Source organism: Protopterus annectens, chromosome 3.part0 (genome assembly GCF_019279795.1).
Source record: "Protopterus annectens isolate FY-2018-M chromosome 3.part0, PAN1.0, whole genome shotgun sequence".
In the NCBI taxonomy this organism is placed as follows: Eukaryota; Metazoa; Chordata; order Ceratodontiformes; family Protopteridae; genus Protopterus; species Protopterus annectens.
The window spans coordinates 301093954-301115755 of record NC_056731.1 but is presented as its reverse complement, the minus strand read 5'-3'; the positions used below and the strand labels follow the sequence as shown (position 1 = coordinate 301115755).

Genomic DNA, 21802 nt, shown 5'->3' with positions numbered 1-21802 from the left:
TCCAAACAGCAATATGGCCAAAGAAGAAAAGAACAGTAGCACTGGTTCAGCATTCCTGCAGGTTAGTGTTAGAAATGAAAACCTTATGTTTTTTTTTTTTTAAATGAAGATTCTTAAATCACACCGCACCATTTCAAAATTAGGAATACAGTCTTTGATAGGAAAGTGTGCGTGTGTGCATTTGTAAACAACATTCCAGTACACACAACAGTTTCATTACCAAAAAGCCATTACACATTCCATATCATTATAATGTACGACTCTTCTGACAATGAATTTCAAACATCTAGTAAAATGTACAACTCTTAAAAGGCCTTATTAATTACAAACACCACAACAGATTTTAACAAGGTCAAGTAAATTTTTGAAGATCATACCTCAGCTTCAGCTTCATATGACATTTCCTGAACATTGTCAGAAAAAGCAGTGACATTTTTACCTTCCACTTCATAACTAAGAACATCTGTTGTAGTTTCTGGATTTACATAGTCTTCATCCTACATAAAAAAGAATTACTAAGGTGAAAATCTTTTTGTAATACTTGACATGCTACAATCACTGAACATAAAAATGAACAGTAAAAACCAGAGTACCATGATTACAAAAATGACTCACTCAGAAGGCATCCACTATCAATAACACATTCAGAGCTTTATTGTTCTACTACTCTTCCCCCATTTGGTTTTACTTCTCTTTTCTAATACATAAATGCAGGTTACCAATTTTACTTCTATCTTGATGCATTGACAAATAATATGTCCATCTTCACTGATGCTGACATGGTCTCTTCCTCAGTGCTCCATTCCACTTTTTGTATGAATTACTTATGTCTTAAGAAACAGTTTTGTTTTTTTTTTATACACACAGACCACACTGTCAAAATGTTAATGATTACTTACAGCAATACATCACACTTGAAAAGAGTGAACAAGTACAACACCTACTGTTATCTACTGTAACTTTGGATGTGTACTCCTCATTTATTCATTTCTTATAAGGACTTTTAAAGTGGGTCCAATCAGAAGAAACCAAAAGAAATGTATTCACTGTGTCAGCTGGTCTGTGGGAAGGTTTTCTGCCATGGCTGTCATAATTTTATCCACTAAAATTAACAGCTTGCCAAAATTCTGAATTTGCTCTTCCTCATGCCTCCAGCCTATATATCCTGTGATTTCACATACTGGGCACATATGGCATGTATGTCTGGCTTCCTCACTAATCCATCTGACCTCCATTCACAACATAAGCAACATCCAACAAGACAGTCAACAAAGAATACAAGAATATATAACATTACAGAATAGCCACCAAATACGAAAAAAAAGATGAAAATACAATCAGCCAGTAGATCCAACACAGGTTTATTATAAAAAATCTCTCTCTCTGACGTCTCAGCACAAGAGCCTTAAAAGGAGTAAAAAAAACATGGCACACAGCTTGCCTATAATATCATAATCAATTAACAATCAAAAAATTAAATATTTAAATTAGCATTCTCCAGTTTAGCTCTTCATTTAACCCATATGGGTATAGAGTATTCAATTTTAGGATATACGCTGATTCTTTAAATAAAAGCTGTTTTTTTAAGAAAGTACAGTTTTGTACCTACCATAAATGTAGATGTTCGAGTGCTAATACAGCTGCAGTAATCACAGATGGGTTCTCTGCCGTCAGGCGGTCCCTCGGTCGGCCGAATTCCAAAGTCTCGGTCCGGCGTCGGTTGTCGTCGCTTTCTCTTCTGACGTCAGTGAGGCCAGAGTATATAAGACACAGCCGACGCCATGTTCTTCAGTCTTTCTTGCCCCAGATGTCAGGTGCCCCCAGAAGGAAGGCAATACCTAAATAATGCTTATATACATATACAAGCAATGCAATATAATCCAAAATCAGTGGTAGCAAGCAAATAAAACATAGCAGGATAACCCAGTCAGGTAGTATGAAGAGGTTGTTAGGCCCCATGCCTTTACCAAGTGGGGAAGGAGGGAGGGAAACCTGTACTGCAGCTGTATTAGCACTCGAACATCTACATTTATGGTAGGTACAAAACTGTACTATGTTCATCGTGCATACAGCTGCAGAATCACAGATGGGTAGAGTCCCAAAGCTATGCACAGGGTGGTAGGTACTAGGAGGAAGTGGGTTGAGCCAGAATGCCCTGCAAAACAGCAGTGGCAAAGCCTGCTCTTGTTCTGGAATATAAAGGCAGATGGTAGTGTCTTGTGAAGGTATGTACAGAACTCCAAGTGGCTGCTTCCAAAATATCTTTGGTAGGAACTCCTCTGAGGAAGGCTGTAGAGGTAGCTGTGGCCCTGGTGGAGTGTGATCTGATACCTGTAGGAACAGATTTCCCATGATAGGAGTAACAAAACTGTATGCAGTGGCCTATCCACTTTGAAACAGTCTGTTTTGTAACTGGCTTCCCTTGAGCCCCTACAGCATAGGACACAAAAAGTTGTTCTGATTTCCTGAAGGACTTTGTTCTGTCCAAATAATATGAGAAGCTGCCTATGAATGTCTAAGGAGTGTAGCAGCCTTTCCCCTTTGTTTTGAGGATTGGGGTAAAAGGTAGGTAGGTGTATGGCTTGATTTAAAGCTACCCTGGATACCACTTTAGGCATAAATGATGGGTTGGTAAAGGAAACCCTGTCCTGATGGAAAATGAGAAAGGGCTGCACCGCCATGAGGGCCTGTAGTTCAGAAACCCTACGAGCTGAAGTGATGGCCAGAAGGAAGGCGGTCTTCCAGGACAAATATTGCAAATCTGTTGAGGCAGCTGGTTCAAAAGGAGGCAATGTTAATTTTTCTAATATGTAATTAAGATCCCAGGCTGGTATTGGTTGTTTCCTTGGTGGTCTTATATTCTTAGCCCCTCTGAGGAACTGTCGTAAGAGTGGGTGAGAAAATAAAGGAGGATCCGTGTTGAATTCTGCAGAAATGGCTGAGGCATGGATTTTTATGGAAGAAAAAGAAAGTCCACTGTTCAATAGCTCCGCTAGGTACTGTAATACCTGAGGCAAGTTCAGTTTTCTATGATCCTGGCCTCTTTTCTCATTCCAAGAGCAAAACCGCTTCCATTTTGTGGAGTAAGCTTTTCTAGTAGCTGGCCTTCTGGCCTCCAAAATGACATCCTGCACCTCCTTGGAGAGTAGGGTCTGTTGTGGTGTTAAGGAATTTTCCATGCAGCGAGATTGAGTGTTTTCAGCTGACTGTGAAGAGTTTTGTAGCTGTGCTGAGTCAGCAGAAGAGGCATTACAGGCAGGGACCAGGGAGGAGTATGTGTTAGGCTCCTCAGGAGTGGGTACCAGTGTTGCCTTGGCCAATCTGGAGCAATCAGTATCATCTTTGGTTTGTCTGTTCTTGCTTTCAAAAGCACCTTGGGCAGAAGAGGCAGAGGTGGGAATGCGTAAACTGTCCATGCTGTCCAACTGAATGAAAGGGCGTCCACTCTCCAGGCCTTTGGGTGAAAGTTCTTTGAACAAAACTTTTCCAATTGATGATTCCCGTGGGAGGCAAAAAGATCTATGTCTGGCCTCCCCCATGCTTGGATTATTTCTGCAAACACCTGAGGATGTAACTTCCATTCGTGTGGATCTGTCATTTTTCTGCTTAGATTGTCTGCCAGTGTGTTTTCCAATCCTGGAAAGTACTGTGCTTGAAGTTCAATTTGTCTTTCCAGAGCCAAGTTCCAAAGAGTCATGGCTAGTCTGCACAAGGGGTATGAATGTGTTCCTCCTTGTTTGTTTATGTACCACATTACCGTGGTGTTGTCTGTTCTTATCAGTAATTGTCCTGGATGCAGGAAGTCCTTGAAAGCTGTAATTGCATTTATTACTGCTAGCATTTCTTTTTGATTGATGTGAAGGTGCTTTTCTTTTTGGGACCATTTGCCCTGAATGCACCTGTCCGTCATGTGCGCCCCCCCCCCCCAGGCGTAGTCTGAGGCGTCTGTGGTTATGACTTGCTTTGCTTGAGGTTTGCAGAATGGGAGGCCTGTGTTTGCTTGACATGCTTGGGCCCACCATAGAAATTCCTTTTGCAAACATGGAATTATTGGTATTATTGTTTCCAAACTGTGACTGTGTTGAGACCATAGTTTTTTTAGGTACCATTGAAGTTTCCTCATATGCAGCTTTGCAAATGGGGTTAAAAGAATGCAAGATGCCATGAATCCCAGAGCCTGCAGGATTTTCCTTGCAGTAAGCCTGGTGCTTTTTGCTAGTATTTTGAAGTACTGAGATAGTTGCCCCTGTTTTTCTGGTGTAAGGTAGGCCATCTGGGTGTTTGTGTCCAAGTTGGCACCCAGGAAAGTTATTTTCTGAGATGGTGTTAGCCTTGATTTCTCTTTGTTGATTGTATATCTCAGAGAAAGCAGTAACCATGTCACATATGCCAGATGTTCCAGAAATATGTTCTTGCTGTCCGCATGGATCAGGCAGTCGTCCAAATAAGGGTAAATCTGTATCCCTTGAAGTCTGCAGTAGGCAATCACTGATGCCAGGCACTTTGTGAATACTCTGGGCGCAGTAGATAAGCCAAAGGGCAATGCAGAGAATTGATAGTGGATTGAACCTGCAAGAAATCTGAGGTATCTTCTGCAGCTTTGTCTGATTGGGACATGCAGGTATGCCTCCTTGAGGTCCAATGTTACCAGCCAAAACTCCTTGCCCAGCATGGGAAGAAGCTGCTGTAATGTGAGCATCTTGAATTTTGGTGCAGTAGAAATGTGTTTAGGATGGATAAGTCCAAAATGGGTCTCCAGTCGGTTCCTTTCCTTGGTACCAGAAAAAGTCTTGAATAAAAACCTTGACCTTGTTGGTGAGTAGGTACCTCTTGAATAGGTCTGATGCTTATGAGCTTTGAAATTTGCAGTTGTGCCTCTGCCCTTTGATTTTGTGGCAGGTTTGGCATGCCTCTCATTTTTGGAAGAGTGTGAAATTGAAATTTGTAGCCTCTGTTTATAATGTCCAGGATCCATTTGTCTGTTGTGACAATATGCCAATTGCTTGCAAATAATGCTAGTTTCCCTCCCAAAGGTGCTGCCAGCTGAGACATGCTTGGCATGGAAATGAGGGAGTCATTGGGTTTGCTTCCTGTATTGTTGTGCACTGTCTTCGCCACCTCTTGGTGCTGGAGTTTGCCATTGTCGGCCTCTATATGATCCTTGTGATTGCCCTCTGCCCCTTGTCGCCTGTATCTACCTCTTTGGGGCTTGTCAGTGGCTGGAAAGGACCAGTTTTTGAAGGCCAATTTCTGCTAAAACGTGGTGGTTGGACCTGTAAGAAAGCTTTGACAGTTTGCATAGATTTGGCTTTTTCTTCCATTTTCCGTAGTATCTCCTCAGCATTAGTACCAAACAGCACATCCTTTTGTAAAGGAGCATCTAGAAGTTTAGCTTTCACATGATCAGGTAAATTTTGTTCCCTAAGCCAGGCATGTCTGCGAATGACTGATCCTGTAGCTGACGCTCTACTTGAGGCCTCTAGGGCATCATAACCACATTGTAAGGTGTGTTTACCCACTTGCTCCGCACTACGCATCATATCCTGTAACTCTTTTAAATCTGGTTGTTCAGGTTGAGACATTTTGTTCCTTAATTGTGATAACAGGTACTGTTGATATTTAATCATATGAAACTGACAATTTAAAGCCCTCACGGCTAGGGTGGCCGAGGTATATACCTTTTTACCCCACCTTTCTAAAGATCTTGATTCCCTTTCTGCAGGAAGTGGATTTTTGGCAGTGGAGGCCTTCAATCCCTTGGGGCCTTGTGAAATGGTTTCAGGGTCAGCATTATGGCTTTTGAAGAGAAATTGGTGAGAGCTGGATATTCTGTAATACCTATCAGGTTTGACTGGTGCAGGAGGCAGAGAATCCGGGTTAAGACAAGCCTCCGAATAGACATCATCCAGTATGTCCAAAACAGGGGTATATAGCCAGAGGTCTGTGTTGAGGTAACAAAAGAAATTCCCTAAGTCTTTTCTTGGAATCTGAAAAGTCTTGGCCTTCCCAATGGAAGTGTTCCCTCAATGTATGTAAGGTTTCCCCAAAGGAAAAATCCTCAGGAGGGGATACAGACGGAATGGACTGTTCTGCATCCGAATCCTCAAAAGGAGAGTAAGAGTGTTCCTCTGCATCAGAATATTCTGATAAAATGGATCCTTGATCAGAAGAGGGAGAATCTTCCTCCACTCTGGGTCTCTTGTCTGGAGGGGGTTGAGAACCTCTGATAAGAGTAATTAAATCCTCAGTCATTTTAAGCAACTGTTTTTAGGCATGGGACCTGGAGATGGGCCCTGTGCAACAGGCCTCGTGGGATGCCTGGCTGCTTTGGATTTAGTAAAGGCCTTAATTGAAAAAGAAGATGAGGGCCTAAATACACCATGGGTGGAGGTGGACCTGTCCACATTAGTAGGCTCAACATTAGCAGAGGCTTCGGTTGTAGTCTGGGAAAGGGCCGAGGACCCAGCGGTCTCGGGTACAGAGGACACCGCCAAAGGAGTGTCGCCGGTAGTCAGGGACTGCAAAGGCGTCTCGCTGAGAACCGGACCACGTGTAGCCTGTTTTGGCGTGGTGTCGGCGGGGACCGCGGGCCTCGTGTCGGTCCTTTTCCTTGCGTTTTTTTGGACAAAACGGTAGTCGGAGTGTCCGACGACATTTTATAATCAAAAGCTTTACCAAAGTAGTGCTGGGCGAACTCCGCCCGACGCTTAATAGTGCGTTTATTGAAGGTAGCGCAAAAGCAACAGCCCGAGACGTCGTGGTCTGGGCCCAAACAAGGTATGCAGAGGGAATGGAAATCCTTATGCGGTATTTGCTTCCCACAAGAAATACAATTATTAACTTTTTCTGACATCGGTCTGAGGCAAGAAAAGTTTCCCCAACGGGGTACTTAGCTTTAATGAAGACTTCGGTTTCCAAAATATTCGTAATTCAGGAGCTGGCTGACTGGCACTTGCGAACTGCTTCTGCTTCGGGCACCGCGCGGCAAAAAAGACTGAAGAACATGGCGTCGGCTGTGTCTTATATACTCTGGCCTCACTGACGTCAGAAGAGAAAGCGACGACAACCGACGCCGGACCGAGACTTTGGAATTCGGCCGAACGAGGGACCGCCTGACGGCAGAGAACCCATCTGTGATTACTGCAGCTGTATGCACGATGAACATGGGGTATATCAAAACAAGAATATATAACATTACACCTGCTTAGTTTAATAGAAAATCAAAACACAATTGCAAGTGAGACTCTAAGAGAAACGGACAGAGAGAGATCCATCCAAGCAGAAGCAGACTGCAGAAGGAGTACCACTACAAACAGGAACTATGCTAATAAAGTAAGTGGGTATCAGTTTTAGCTGACCAGAGGTCTACCATAATGGGTAAGTGCTGGAAGTAATCCCAGCCAGCACAAACCTGAACCTATCTAGGCAGTGCAAGAACCATAGAAAAACCTAAAGAAAAGGGCTCTGAAAGCAAAGTCGCCTGAAGCATCAAGGTGCCAAAAACAAAAAAGTGCTCCACTATGGGTGCAGAAAAGGTACCACACAGTAGCAACAATTTGTAAGAAGTGTTATCCACCAGACTGAACCAAAGGAGCCCAATCTGTGGCACCTAAACTGTGATATGCCAGCCCATAATGCCTGGTGATTTTAAGCAAAGGTGTTTGATGATGATTCAAACTGATAATTAAAAAGCAGTGTCATAAATGTTTTGAAAACAAGAAACTGAAGTAGATATGCTAACTGGACAGACTTTGACAGCAGTACTTTCCAAATGGTAGTTTGTAACCTGAAAGGTACACAAGGGACAGCCCACTGGGAGGAAGTCCTGGAACAGACCTAGGACATAGTAGAAGAAATGCATCTCTCAACAAGCCCAGGAATCTACAGAATAGTATGTGGAAGTGTCTTGTACTGCTGTACTATGCATGAGAATGACACAGTGGGACAGCCGTTTGCCAACTGGGGGTTAGAAAAATGTTCATAGTAAACAAACTTTGCAAAATGGATCTCTGTAATGATGATACTGCCGGACACCATCAATAATGTAAGTCTTTGATATGGACAGTGTTGTCATAACTGGAGCAACCTGTCCTGAAGGTGTCCCAAGTACCTGGTTCTGCTGTAATATGAATTTGTACTATGTTGCAGACATACTACATGATACAGTACACACATTATTATTCAGCACTCATTACTGGTTGGGTCACCTTCTTAGTTGTTAAATTTAAGTCTTTTCACGTAAGTATTTACCTTTACCTCATACGCAAATCTAAACATGCTAAACACAAAGGTGCATTTCTAAAACAACTGTGGGTTCAATCTCATTTCTCATCTTTTGCATTACAGTGAAACATCTTGCTAAGCATTCAGTAAACCAGTCATCCTTGACACCAAGCAACAATGCTACCAATTGCCTCACAGAGCTTGCAAGCTAAGGGAACCATAATCTGGACCAAAGATTCGTAACAAGACATTTCATGAGAACATGAATCAAGTCATTAGTTTTAAAATCATATCAGCACCATGTACTGCCTTCCGCTGCTTATTCTTTCACAAAGTAGATATCAGCTGGGTATCTCAAATCTAGGTCTGAAATAGTTTTTCCTTAAAAGCACTGTTAAACTGACCTCACAAAGTGACTCAATTTTGTCTCTAAAATGGAAAACAATTGGTCAGATTTTCTGAGAACTTTAATTCTATGGAGGTAAAATCACCGCTATCTATGTACACCCAACAAATGAAGCATATATTACCCTTTATTAGAAAATTTCGGACAAATGACCAACAAACTTAAATAGCCAACAATCCTGTTTCATCTGATAGCCCGAAGTGTATTTTCTTTGTAGTACTTCTATTACAAAGACTTGCATTTCTCTGAATTTGTGCAGAGATGACAAAGCAGAGTTAATTTCCTGGCTGTGTTGAATTCTATAACCATCCGATATACAAACTGATAAGTATACTTTTTTTGCACTTGTTTTGCACTGTACAGCATTTATATATTTGTTTTGTTGTTTGCGTCCTTTTTTGTCTGCACGGTTTGTTTTTCCTGCCCTGCCACCCAAGTGTTGTTGTACTCAAACTTGGCAGCTTTGGAATTGCCCACCCCTGCAGTTAATTTGATATTGGACACTCCTTCCTGTCCTATCTCATCAGCTCAGTGTACCGAGTACAGAGAGAGCATTTGGGGAGGCCTATCCCATTAGTTCCTTAATCTTGTACTATCTTCTGTTTCCTCCCTCTCCACTTAAACATAAAACAATTTTTTTTTTCACTTTATTCAGCTGCTTTTACTGTAACTGTGTTCTTCCTACTTTATTACCTTATTTTTGCTGTGTGCTCTAAGTGTTCAAGTGCTTTTATTCTGCTACATGTATTACTGCTTGTTAGTAGCATGATTAAATTTATCTGTTACTCTAGCATCTTAGTTTGGGTTTTAGCACTTGTGCTTCAGGCCAGTTACCTTACATTTAACAAGGTTCTTGTGGTCTACACTCTTGGGGACAAACTTTTACCAAAACCCTCTCTCCAGAAGTCCACCCAAGCATTCAGAACACTATGTCTGGACAATTCCCATCAGTTTCTCCTGCCAGCCAGGTCGACATGGGCATACTGAGACAGTGTAACAACTGCCTCATGTTTACTTAGGGCCCTCTTCTCCTAGCACATAATTCTTCTATGTACATCCGTAACCTGGAGTCCATGCTCTCTCGTGCCACAGTCAGTACTGCTGACAAAGTGAAGATTGCCAGCACAAACACCAGACCACGTGCACATCCCATAGTCAAGCACAATACACACACACCTATGCAGAGGTCCTCAATAAAAACTTACCTAAACAGCAGACTTCCAAAAAACGCACACACACACACAAACACTCCACACACAAGACCAAACACATCACACACAGCAGACAACACAGCAGTGTCCCACAAGCACAGCCCATAAGGCTAAACAATAAAAGCACACAATCCATAACAGTAAACCAAACATAGTCACTGGTGACTCAATTGTGAGACACACCAATGTCTCCCTCACCAGGCTTAACAAGGAGAAGGCCACGGTCAGTTGTTTGTCTGGTGCCAGAGTCCACCACATCATGCACACACGCAAGTCTCTCCACAACAAGTACAAGTACAACTCTGTCATTGTCCATGTCGGTGTGAATGACAGGCCTCGATGCTTTGCCAGAGATGGCCTCTACCTGTGATCACCGGGTTTCTGGATCCTGGCCAAGTCTCTCGCCTCCCCCATTGTGCTTTTTTTGGGTAAGGTCCCAAAAACAAATCTTCCAACATAAAAGATCTGTCAAAAAGCAAATTGAAGGTCATACTACTTAACGCTAGGAGTCTTACCCTGAAAATGTACACACTGGAGGCTCTCCTTACACTGGAAGATGCCGATGTCTGTGTGTCATGAAAACTTGGTTCATGGTTGCAGAGAGCAGCGCTGCCTTACCAGGCTATACCCTCATTCCACACATTCAGACCCCAAAATGAGGTCAGGAAGACTAAGGGTGGTGGAGTCTCTATCTTCATTAAGGACAGGCACACCTCCACACTGGTTTGCCAGTATGATACACTGGAACTCCTCCAGGTGCAACTGACAGTTGGCAAGACACCCATCCAAGTTATAGCCAGCTAATGACCCCCCTCCATGACTCAGGACAATCACTCCGCTTACCTGGATCTACTTGACTCCATTAAGGTACCCCATAACTCCCTGATCCCTGGTGACTTCAACCACCGCACCATAGCTTGGGTGAACTATTCCTGCACTAATGCACTCACTCAACAGTTCCTTGACTTTATCAACTCTAACACACTAGACCAGCTTGTCTCACCCCCCACAAGGGGAAATAACATTCTGGACTTGGTTCTCACCAACTTGGACGACCACTGCACCACTCCAATAGTATGTTCTTCCCTGGTGAGATCACATCACCAGACTGTCTCATTCTAAGTTTCTACCCCCCAACCGTAATCAAGCTAAAAAACTTCTCAAAAGATGACTACAACATCCTAAGGGAGGGTATCTGCAGCTTCACACCACCACCACCACCCTCAGAGGAGGCAGACAGCTATGCTGAACAGTACGCCAATGCAGTATACAAGTACCTGTACAACTGCATGGACTCCACCATACCCAACAGAACTAAAACCTGCTCCTCAAGGAAACACAAAAGTGTTTGGTGGACATACTCTATCAACAGGCTTTACAACAAAAGGAAGAAACTGTTGTCCAAGGGTAAAAAGGAACATATTCCAAACTGGAAAAACTCCCTTCTTAGCCTCAACAAGCAAATTAAATGACATGTGAAAGCCTCCACAGCCAATTATGAATCGAAACTAGCCTCTGAAACAAAGGGAAACCACAAAGCCTTCTTCAGTTACGTCAGGAACCTCCATGGCAAAGCCAAGGTTTGTTCCGAATTATTCCGAATTAGTACTTAACAGTATCACTTACACAGATCCTGCTGACTTAGCCAACCTGATACCAGACAGGAACAGTGCAAACTTCACTCCCTTGCTTCCCCCCAGAAGGTCCTTTCAACATCCCCGATACTTGTCTTGCACCTCACATCTCCGTAAATCAAGTGCTAAAGACCCTACCTATCCAAGGCAAAGAACGCAGCTTCCATGGGACCTGACAGTATCCCAAACTGTATTCTGCACCATCTCCAGCAAGAACTAGCTTTAACATTGAGCACTCTATTCAACCACAGCCTAAGTACAGGCTTCATTCCAGCAGAGTGGGGAACTGCCACTGTCACCCCCTTGCACAAAGGTGGTGCCACTACTGACCCTGGAAACTATCGCCACATTAGCTTGACAAGTCTGAATTGCAAAGCTGCCTATGGATGTCTAAGGAGTGTAGCAGCCTTTCCCCTTTGTTTTGAGGATTGGGGTAAAAGGTGGGTAAGGTGTATGGCTTGATTTAAAGCTACCCTGGATACCACTTTAGGCATAAATGATGGGTTGGTACGAAGGGAAATCCTGTCCTGATGGAAAATGAGAAAGGGCTGCACCGCCATGAGGGCCTGAAGTTCAGAAACCCTACGAGCTGAAGTGATGGCCACAAGGAAGGCGGTCTTCCAGGACAAATATTGCAAATCTGTTGAGGCAGCTGGTTCAAAAGGAGGCAATGTTAATTTTTCTAGTATGTAATTAAGATCCCAGGCTGGTATTGGTTGTTTCCTTGGTGGTCTTATATTTTTAGCCCCTCTGAGGAACTGTCGTAAGAGTGGGTGAGAAAATAAAGGAGGATCCGTGTTGAATTCTGCAGAGATGGCTGAGGCATGGATTTTTATGGAAGAAAAAGAAAGTCCACTGTTCAATAGCTCCGCTAGGTACTGTAATACCTGAGGCAAGTTCAGTTTTCTATGGTCTTGGCCTTTTTTCTCATTCCAAGAGCAAAACCGCTTCCATTTTGCGGAGTAAGCTTTTCTAGTAGCTGGCCTTCTGGCCTCCAAAATGACATCCTGTACCTACTTGGAGAGTAGGTTCTGTTGTGGTGTTAAGGAATTTTCCATGCAGCGAGATTGAGTGTTTTCAGCTGACTGTGAAGAGTTTTGTAGCTGTGCTGAGTCAGCAGAAGAGGCATTACAGGCAGGGACCAGGGAGGAGTATGTGTTAGGCTCCTCAGGAGTGGGTACCAGTGTTGCCGTGGCCAATCTGGAGCAATCAGTATCATCCTCGGTTTGTCTGTTCTTGCTTTCAAAAGCACCTTGGGCAGAAGAGGCAGAGGTGGGAATGGGTAAACTGTCCATGCTGTCCAACTGAATGAAAGGGTGTCCACTCTCCAGGCCTTTGGGTGAAAGGTCTTTGAACAAAACTTTTCCAATTGACGATTCCTGTGGGAGGCAAAAAGATCTATGTCTGGCCTCCCCCATGCTTGGATTATTTCTGCAAACACCTGAGGATGTAACTTCCATTCGTGTGGATCTGTCATTTTTCTGCTTAGATTGTCTGCCAGTGTGTTTTCCAATCCTGGCAGGTACTGTGCTTGAAGTTCGAATTGTCTTTCCAGAGCCAAGTTCCAAAGAGTCATGGCTAGTCTGCACAAGGGGTATGAATGTGTTCCTCCTTGTTTGTTTATGTACCACATTACCGTGGTGTTGTCTGTTCTTATCAGTAATTGTCCTGGATGCAGGAAGTCCTTGAAAGCTGTAATTGCATTTATTACTGCTAGCATTTCTTTTTGATTGATGTGAAGGTGCTTTTCTTTTTGGGACCATTTGCCCTGAATGCACCTGTTCGTCATGTGCGCCCCCCAGGCGTAGTCTGAGGCGTCTGTGGTTATGACTTGTTTTGCTTGAGGCTTGCAGAATGGGAGGCCTTTGTTTGCTTGACATGCTTGGGCCCACCATAGAAATTCCTTTTGCAAACATGGAATTATTGGTATTATTGTTTCCAAACTGTGACTGTGTTGAGACCATAGGTTTTTTAGGTACCATTGAAGTTTCCTCATATGCAGCTTTGCAAATGGGGTTAATAGAATGCAAGATGCCATGAATCCCAGAGCCTGCAGGATTTTCCTTGCAGTAAGCCTGGTACTTTTGCTAGTATTTTGAAGTACTGAGATAGTTGCCCTTGTTTTTCTGGTGTAAGGTAGGCCATCTGGGTGTTTGTGTCCAAGTTGGCACCCAGGAAAGTTATTTTCTGGGATGGTGTTAGCCTTGATTTCTCTTTGCTGATTGTATATCCCAGAGAAAGCAGTAACCGTGTCACATATGCCAGATGTTCCAGAAGTATGTTCTTGCTGTCCGCTTGGATCAGGCAGTCGTCCAGATAAGGGTAAATTTGTATCCCTTGAAGTCTGCAGTAGGCAATCACTGATGCCAGGCACTTTGTGAATACTCTGGGCGCAGTAGATAAGCCAAAGGGCAATGCAGAGAATTGATAGTGGATTGAACCTGCAAGAAATCTGAGGTATCTTCTGCAGCTTTGTCTGATTGGGACATGCAGGTATGCCTCCTTGAGGTCCAATGTTACCAGCCAGAACTCCTTGCCCAGCATGGGAAGAAGCTGCTGTAATGTGAGCATCTTGAATTTTGGTACGATCAGAAATGTGTTTAGGGTGGATAAGTCCAAAATGGGTCTCCAGTCGGTTCCTTTCCTTGGTACCAGGAAAAGTCTTGAATAAAAACCTTGACCTTGTTGGTGAGTAGGTACCTCTTGAATAGCTCACATGCTTATGAGCTTTGAAATTTGCAGTTGTGCCTCTGCCCTTTGATTTTGTGGCAGGTTTGGCATGCCTCTCATTTTTGGAAGAGTGTGAAATTGAAATTTGTTGCCTCTGTTTATAATGTCCAGGATCCATTTGTCTGTTGTGACAATATGCCAATTGCTTGCAAATAGTGCTAGTTTTCCTCCCAAAGGTGCTGCCAGCTGAGACGTGCTTGGCATGGAAATGAGGGAGTCATTGGGTTTGCTTCCTGTATTGTTGTGCACTGTCTTCGCCACCTCTTGATGCTGGAGTTTGCCATTGTCGGCCTCTATATGATCCTTGTGATTGCCCTCTGCCCCTTGGGCGTCTGTATCTACCTCTTTGGGGCTTGTCGGTGGCTGAAAAGGACCAGTTTTTTGAAGGCAAATTTCTGCTAAAACGTGGTGGTTGGACCTGTAAGAAGGCTTTGACAGTTTGCATAGATTTGGCTTTTTCTTCCATTTTCCGTAGTATCTCCTCAGCATTAGTACCAAACAGCACATCCTTTTGTAAAGGAGCATCTAGAAGTTTAGCTTTCACATGATCTGGTAAATTTTGTTCCCTAAGCCAGGCATGTCTGCGAATGACTGATCCTGTAGCTGCCGCTCTACTTGAGGCCTCTAGGGCATCATAACCACATTGTAAGGTGTGTTTACCCACTTGTTCTGCACTATGCATCATATCCTGTAACTCCTTTAAATCTTGTTGTTCAGGTTGAGACATTTTGTTCCTCAATTGTGATAACAGGAACTGTTGATACTTAAACATATGAAACTGACAATTTAAAGCCCTCATGTCTAGGGTGGCCGAGGTATAAACCTTTTTCCCCCACCTTTCCAAAGATCTTGATTCCCTTTCTGCAGGAAGTGGATTTTTGGCAGTGGAGGCCTTCAATCCCTTGGGGCCTTGTGAAATGGTTTCAGGGTCAGCATTATGGCTTTTGAAGAGAAATTGGTGAGAGCTGAGCTGGGTACTCTGTAATACCTATCAGGTTTGACTGGTGCAGGAGGCAGAGAATCCGGGTTAAGACAAGCCTCCGAATAGACATCATCCAGTATGTCAAAAACAGAGGGTATAGCCAGAGGTCTGTGTTGAGGTAACAAAAGAAATTCCCTAAGTCTTTTCTTGGAATCTGAAAAGTCTTGGCCTTCCCAATGGAAGTGTTCCCTCAAGGTGTGTAAGGTTTCCCCAAAGGAAAAATCCTCAGGAGGGGATACAGAGGGAATGGACTGTTCTGCATCCGAATACTCAAAAGGAGAGTAAGAGTGTTCCTCTGCATCAGAATGTTCTGATAAAATGGATCCCTGATCAGAAGAGGGAGAATCTTCCTCCACTCTGGGTCTCTTGTCTGGAGGGGGTTGAGAACCTCTGATAAGAGTAATTAAATCATCAGCCATTCTAAGCATCTGTTTTTTAGGCATGGGACCTGGAGATGGGCCCTGTACAACAGGCCTCATGGGCTGCCTGGCTGCTTTGGATTTAGTAAAGGCCTTAATTGAAAAGGAAGAGGAGGGCCTAAATACACCATGGGTGGAGGTGGACCTGTCCACATTAGTAAGCTCAACATTAGCAGAGGCTTCGGTTGTAGTCTGGGAAAGGGCCGAGGACCCAGCGGTCTCGGGTACAGAGGACACCGCCAAAGAATTGTCGTCGGTAGTCAGGGACTGCAAAGGCGTCTCGCTGAGAACCGGACCACGTGTAGCCTGTTTTGGCGTGGTGTCGGCGGGGACCGCGGGCCTCGTGTGTCGGTCCTTTTCCTTGTGTTTTTTGGTCAAAACGGTAGTCGGAGTGTCCGACGACATTTTAGAATCAAACGCTTTACCAAAGTAGTGCTGGGCGAACTCCGCCCGACGCTTAATAGTGCGTTTATTGAAGGTAGCGCAAAAGCGACAGCCCGAGACGTTGTGGTCTGGGCCCAAACAAGGTATGCAGCGGGAATGGAAATCCTTATGCGGTATTTGCTTCCCACAAGAAATACAATTATTAACTTTTTCTGACATCGGTCTGAGGCAAGAAAAGTTTCCCCAATGGGGTACTTAGCTTTAATGAAGACTTCAGATTCCAAAATATTCGTAATTCAGGAGCTGGCCGACCGGCACTTGCGAACTGCTTCTGCTTCGGGCACAGCGCGGCAAAAAAGACTGGAGAACATGGCGTCGGCTGTGTCTTATATACTCTGGCCTCACTGACGTCAGAAGATAAAGCGACGACAACCGACGCCGGACCAAGACTTTGGAATTCGGCCGACCGAGGGACCGCCTGACAGCAGAGAACCCATCTGTGATTACTGCAGCTGTATGCACGATGAACATCTAGGAGGAGCGAGGATGCCCTGCAAGACTGCTGTGGCAAAACCCGCTCTAGATTTAAAGTATAGTGGAAGGGGATAGTGCTTGGAGAAAGTGTGCACTGAACTCCAAGTGGCTGCTTCCAAAATGTCCTTGGTAGGGACCCCCCTGAGAAAAGCTGCAGAGGTAGCTGTGGCCCTGGTGGAGTGGGATCTGATGCATGCAGACACAGTTTTTCCATGAAATGAGTAACAAAAGCGTATGCAGTGGGCTATCCATTTTGAAATTGTCTGTTTGGAAATAGCCTTTCCTTGACCACCTGTAGCATAGGACACAGAGAGTTGCTGGGATTTCCTGAATGGCTTTGTCCTGTCCAAATAATAACGAAGTTGTCTGTGAATGTCCAAGGAATGTAGTAGGCTTTCCCCTTTGTTTTGTGGATTTGGATAAAAGGTAGGTAAGTGGATAGTCTGATTCAAAGCTACACTGGATACTACCTTTGGCATAAAAGTAGGGTTGGTTCGTAAGGAAACTCTGTCCTGATGGAAAATGATGAATGGTTGCACAGCCATGAGGGCCTGTAGCTCCGAAACCCTGCGTGCTGAGGTGATAGCCAGAAGAAAGGCTGTTTTCCATGACAAGTATTGTAGTTCTGTTGAAGGAGCTGGCTCAAAGGGGGGGAAGGGTCAGCTTTTCCAATACGAAGTTGAGGTCCCAAGCAGGGACTGGTGGTTTCCTTGGGGGTTTTATATTTTTTGCCCCTCTGAGGAACTGCCTTAAGACAGCATGTGAGAACAAAGGAGGATCTGTGTTGTATTGTGCAGAAATGGCTGAAGCGTGGATCTTGATGGAGGAGAAGGAAAGTCCACTATTTAACATCTCAGCTAGGTACTGTAAAATTTGAGGTATATTTATTACCCAAGGATTCTGGCCCTTTTCTTGATTCCAAGCACAAAATAGTTTCCATTTGGCGGAGTAGGCTTTTCTAGTAGAAGGTCTTCTGGCCTCCAAGATGGCATCCTGCACCTCCTTGGAGAGGAGAGTCTGTTGGGAAATTAAGGAATTCTCCATGCAGCTAGATTTAGGGTTTTGAGCTGGCTGTGAAGGGTTTTGTAGTTGTGCTGGGACAACAGAAGAGGGACTAGAGGTAGGATCCATGGTGGGGAATGTGTCAGGCTCTTCAGGAGCGGATACCAGTGTTGTCTTGGCCAGTCTGGATCAATGAGAAGCATTTGCGGCCTCTCTGCTCTGGCTTTTAATAGAACTTTGGTCAGTAGAGGAAGAGGCGGGAAGGCATAAACTGTCAATGTTGTCCAATTGAAGAGAGTGCATCCACTTTCCAGGCCTGTGGATGATAGGTCCTTGAACAAATTTTTTTCAACTGGTAATTTCTGTGGGTAGCAAATAGATCTATGTCTAGCTGTCCCCATGCCTGAGTTATCTTTGTGAAAACTTGAGGATGCAACTTCCATTCGTGTGGATCTGTCATATTTCTGCTTAGGTTGTTTGCCAGTGTGTTTTCCTTCCCTGGCAGGAATTGTGCCTGTAGTTGAATTTGCAATTCCAGTGCTGTGTTCCATAGGGTCATGGCTTGCCTGCACAGGGGGTATGAATGAGTTCCCCCCTGTTTGTTTATGTACCACATCACTGTGGTGTTGTCTGTCCTTATCAATAGCTGGCCTGGATGCAGTAGGTCTTTGAAGGTCATAAGAGCATTTTGCACGGCTAGCATCTCCTTTTGGTTGATGTGTAGGTGCTTCTCTTTTTGGGACCATTTTCCCTGAATGCACTGATCTGCCATGTGTGTCCCCCAGGCGTAGTCTGAGGCGTCTGTTGTGATGATTTGAGTTGCTTGAGGTACACAGAAAGGGAGACCTGTGTTTCTTTGGCATGCTTGAGCCCACCACAAAAATTCCTTTTGAAGGCATGGAATGAGTGGTATAATTGTTTCCAAGCTGTGGCTGTGTTGAGACCATAAGTTTTTTAGGTACCATTGAAGTTTCCTCATATGCAGCTTTGCACATGGGATTAGTAGGATACAAGATGCCAGGAATCCCAGAGCCTGCAGGACTTTCCTTGCAGTTAGCCTGGTGAAAGTTGCCATTTTGCTGAAGTATTGAGACAGTTGCCCTTGTTTGTCTGGCGTGAGGTAGGCCATCTGGGTGGTTGTATTCAAGCTGGCACCCAGGAAAATTATTTGTTGAGAGGGTATTAGTTTTGATTTCTTTTTGTTGACTGTGTATCCCAGGAAGTTCAACAGTTTTATTACAAACGCCAGGTGCTGCAGTAGTATGTCCTTGCTGTCCACTTGGATCAGGCAGTCATCCAGATATGGTTAGATTTGTATTCCTTGTAGTCTGCAGAAGGTGATTACTGATGCCAGGCATTTCGTAAACACTCTGGGTGCAGTAGATAAGCCAAAGGGCAATGCAGAGAATTGGTAATGGGTTGAACCTGCAAGAAATCTGAGGAATCTTCTGCAATCTTGTCTGATAGGGACATGCAGGTATGCCTCCTTGAGGTCCAGTGTTACCAGACAAGACTCCTTGCCCAGCATGGGAAGAAGCTGCTATAATGTGAGCATCTTGAATTTTGGCACCTGTAGATATGTGTTTAGGATGGATAGGTCTAAGATAGGTCTCCAATCTTTGTCTTTCCTTGGTACCAGGAATAGTCTGGAATAAAAACCTTGACCTTGTTCTTTTGCAGGTACCTCTTGAATCGCTTTCATGTCTATGAGAGCGGAAATTTGTCTTTGTGCCTCTGCCCTTAGATTTTGTGGCAGGTTTGGCATGCCTCTCATTTTTGGAAGGGTGTGAAAGTGGAACCTGTAGCCTCTGTCTATAATGTCCAAAATCCATTTGTCTTTTGTAACAATATGCCAATTTTGTGAGAATAATGCCAGTTTTCCGCCCAAAGGTGCTGCCATTAAAGCTTTGCCTGGCAGGTATAGGGGGAAGTAATTGTGTCTGTTTTCAAAATGACTGTGATCTATCTTCTCCACCTCTTGGGGTTGGTGCTTGCCACTGTCTTACTCTGTAAGATCCTTGAGGTTGCCCTCTACCCCTTGGGCGTCTGTATCTGCCCCTTTGAGGTCTGTCCGTGGCTGGAAAGGACCAATTTTTTGAAGGCCAGTTTCTGCTGAAAAGTAGAGGATGTACCTGCAGGAAATCTGTCACTGTTTGCATTGATTTCGCTTTTTCCTCCATTTTCTTTAGTACCTCCTCAGCTTTAACACCAAACAATACATCTTTTTGAAGTGGTGCATCTAATAATTTTGCTTTGACATGATCTGGTAAGGTTTGCTCTTTGAGCCAAGCATGTCTACGTATAACAGACCCCGTAACAGCAGCTCTACAGGAGGCCTCTAAAAGCATCAAAACCACACTGCAAGGTATGTTTACCCACTTGCTCTGCACCATGCAACAAATCCTGCAACTCTTTCAAATCTGGTTGTTTTGGTTGTGTCATTTTGCTTTTCAAATGAGATAACAAAAACTGTTGATACTTTAACATATGGAATTGACAGTTTAATGCCCTCATGGTTAAAGTGGCCGAGGTGTACACCTTTTTCACCCACCTTTCTAATGCTCTGGAATCTCTCCCTGAAGGTAATGGGCTTTTAGCAGTAGAGGCCTTAATTCCCTTGGGACCCTGTGAAATAGTTTCTGGGTCAGCAGTATTGCTTTTATATAGGAACTGGTGAAAATCAGGAACCCGGTAATGCCTGTCTGGTTTAACAGGAGCTGTAGGTAAAGAATCTGGATTAAGGCTGGCTTCTGTGTACACATTATCCAAAATATCTAAAACAGGAGGGATAGTCCGGGGCCTATGCTGGGGGAGCAGTAGAAATTCCCTGAGCCTTTTCTTGGAATCTGAGTAATCTTGGCCTTCCCAGCAAAAGTGTTCCCTCAATGTATGCAAGGTTTCCCCAAAAGAGTAGTCCTCAGGGGGGGAGACCGAGGGAATAGACTCCTCAGCATCAGAGTCTTCGAAAGGGGAACAGGCGTAATCCTGGTCCTCAGAGTGTTCTGAGGTAATAGAAGCTTGATCTGAGGAAGGGTAGTCTTCCTCTAATCTGGGTCTTTTGTCAGAGGGGGGTTGAGAACCCCTGATAAGAGTATTCAAATCCTCAGTCATTTTAAGCATCTGCTTTTTAGGCATGGGGCCTTGAGAGGAGGTCTGAGGACCCTGTTTTTTGGTTTTCATGGCTGCTTTAGATTTAGTGAAAGATTTAATAGAGAAGGAGGAAGGCCTGAAGACGCCTTCAGAAATGGCAGGCCTGTCTAAATTCTGAGTTTCCCTGCCAAGAGTGGCGTCGGTATTTGCAGTAGGAATGGGGACCGAGGAGCCTGCGACCTCAGGTACTGAAGTCACCGGTAATGTAGTTTCATCGGTACTCAGGGGCTGCGTAGGCGCCTCGCTGAGAACCGGAGAACCGGTAGTCGGCCTAAGCGTGGTCTCAGTAGTCGGTGCGGACCTCGGATGTCGGTCCTTATCTTTGCGTCTTTTGCTCAAAACTGGAGTCGGAGTATCCGACGACATGATATAATTAAATTTTTTGCCAAAATAATGAAGGGCGAACTCCGCCCGGCGCTTAATAGTGCGCTTGTTGAATCTAGCACAAAAACGGCAGGCCGAGACGTCGTGGTCTGGGCCTAAGCAAGGTATACAGAAAGAGTGGAAATCCTTATGCGGTATTTGCTTCCCACATGAAATGCAATTATTAACTTTGTCTGACATCGGTTTGAGGCAAGAAAAGTTTCCCCCAACGGGGTACTTAGCTTTAAAGAAGACTTCGGCTGAAATACTTTCGTAAATGTCAGGAGCTGGCCGACCGGCACTTGCGAACTGCTTCTGCTTCGGGCACCGCGCGGCAAGAAAGACTGAAGAAAATGGCGTCGGCTGCCTCTTTTGTACCCCTGCTGCACTGACGTCAGGGAAGAAGCGACGACAACCGACGCCGGACCTAGACTTTGGAATTCGGCTGACCGAGGACCCGCCTGACGGCGGGATAACCCATCTGTAATGACTGTAGCTGTATGCACGATGAACATCCCTTAAAGAAACACATTAGGAAAATCTCTCAGTGATGATGCTTCAATAATCGTGGTTAATCCAGCTAAATAATTAAGCACTATTACTCACTCTACTGTATAAATAATTTCATAAAATCCTTATACAGACTTAACTCACTCTTATCCACTGTTAATCTACTATTGACTATTTTCTTTTTTTTTTTTTTACATAATTATGCCCTTCTCTGGCCTAATTTCTATTACATATCTGCTTCGCTTTCTTCTCCA

General features: G+C 44.3%; 1 protein-coding gene across 1 annotated transcript in view; it reads right to left on the bottom strand.

The window, feature by feature from the left end:
* Window positions 1-21802, bottom strand: part of RBM33 (RNA binding motif protein 33) — a 1894586-nt gene that overhangs the window by 1544024 nt on the left and 328760 nt on the right. The window contains exon 6 of the mRNA XM_044064784.1: window positions 378-497. Within this exon, the coding sequence (XP_043920719.1) occupies window positions 378-497 (120 nt within the window). The remainder of the gene's footprint in view (window positions 1-377; window positions 498-21802) is intronic.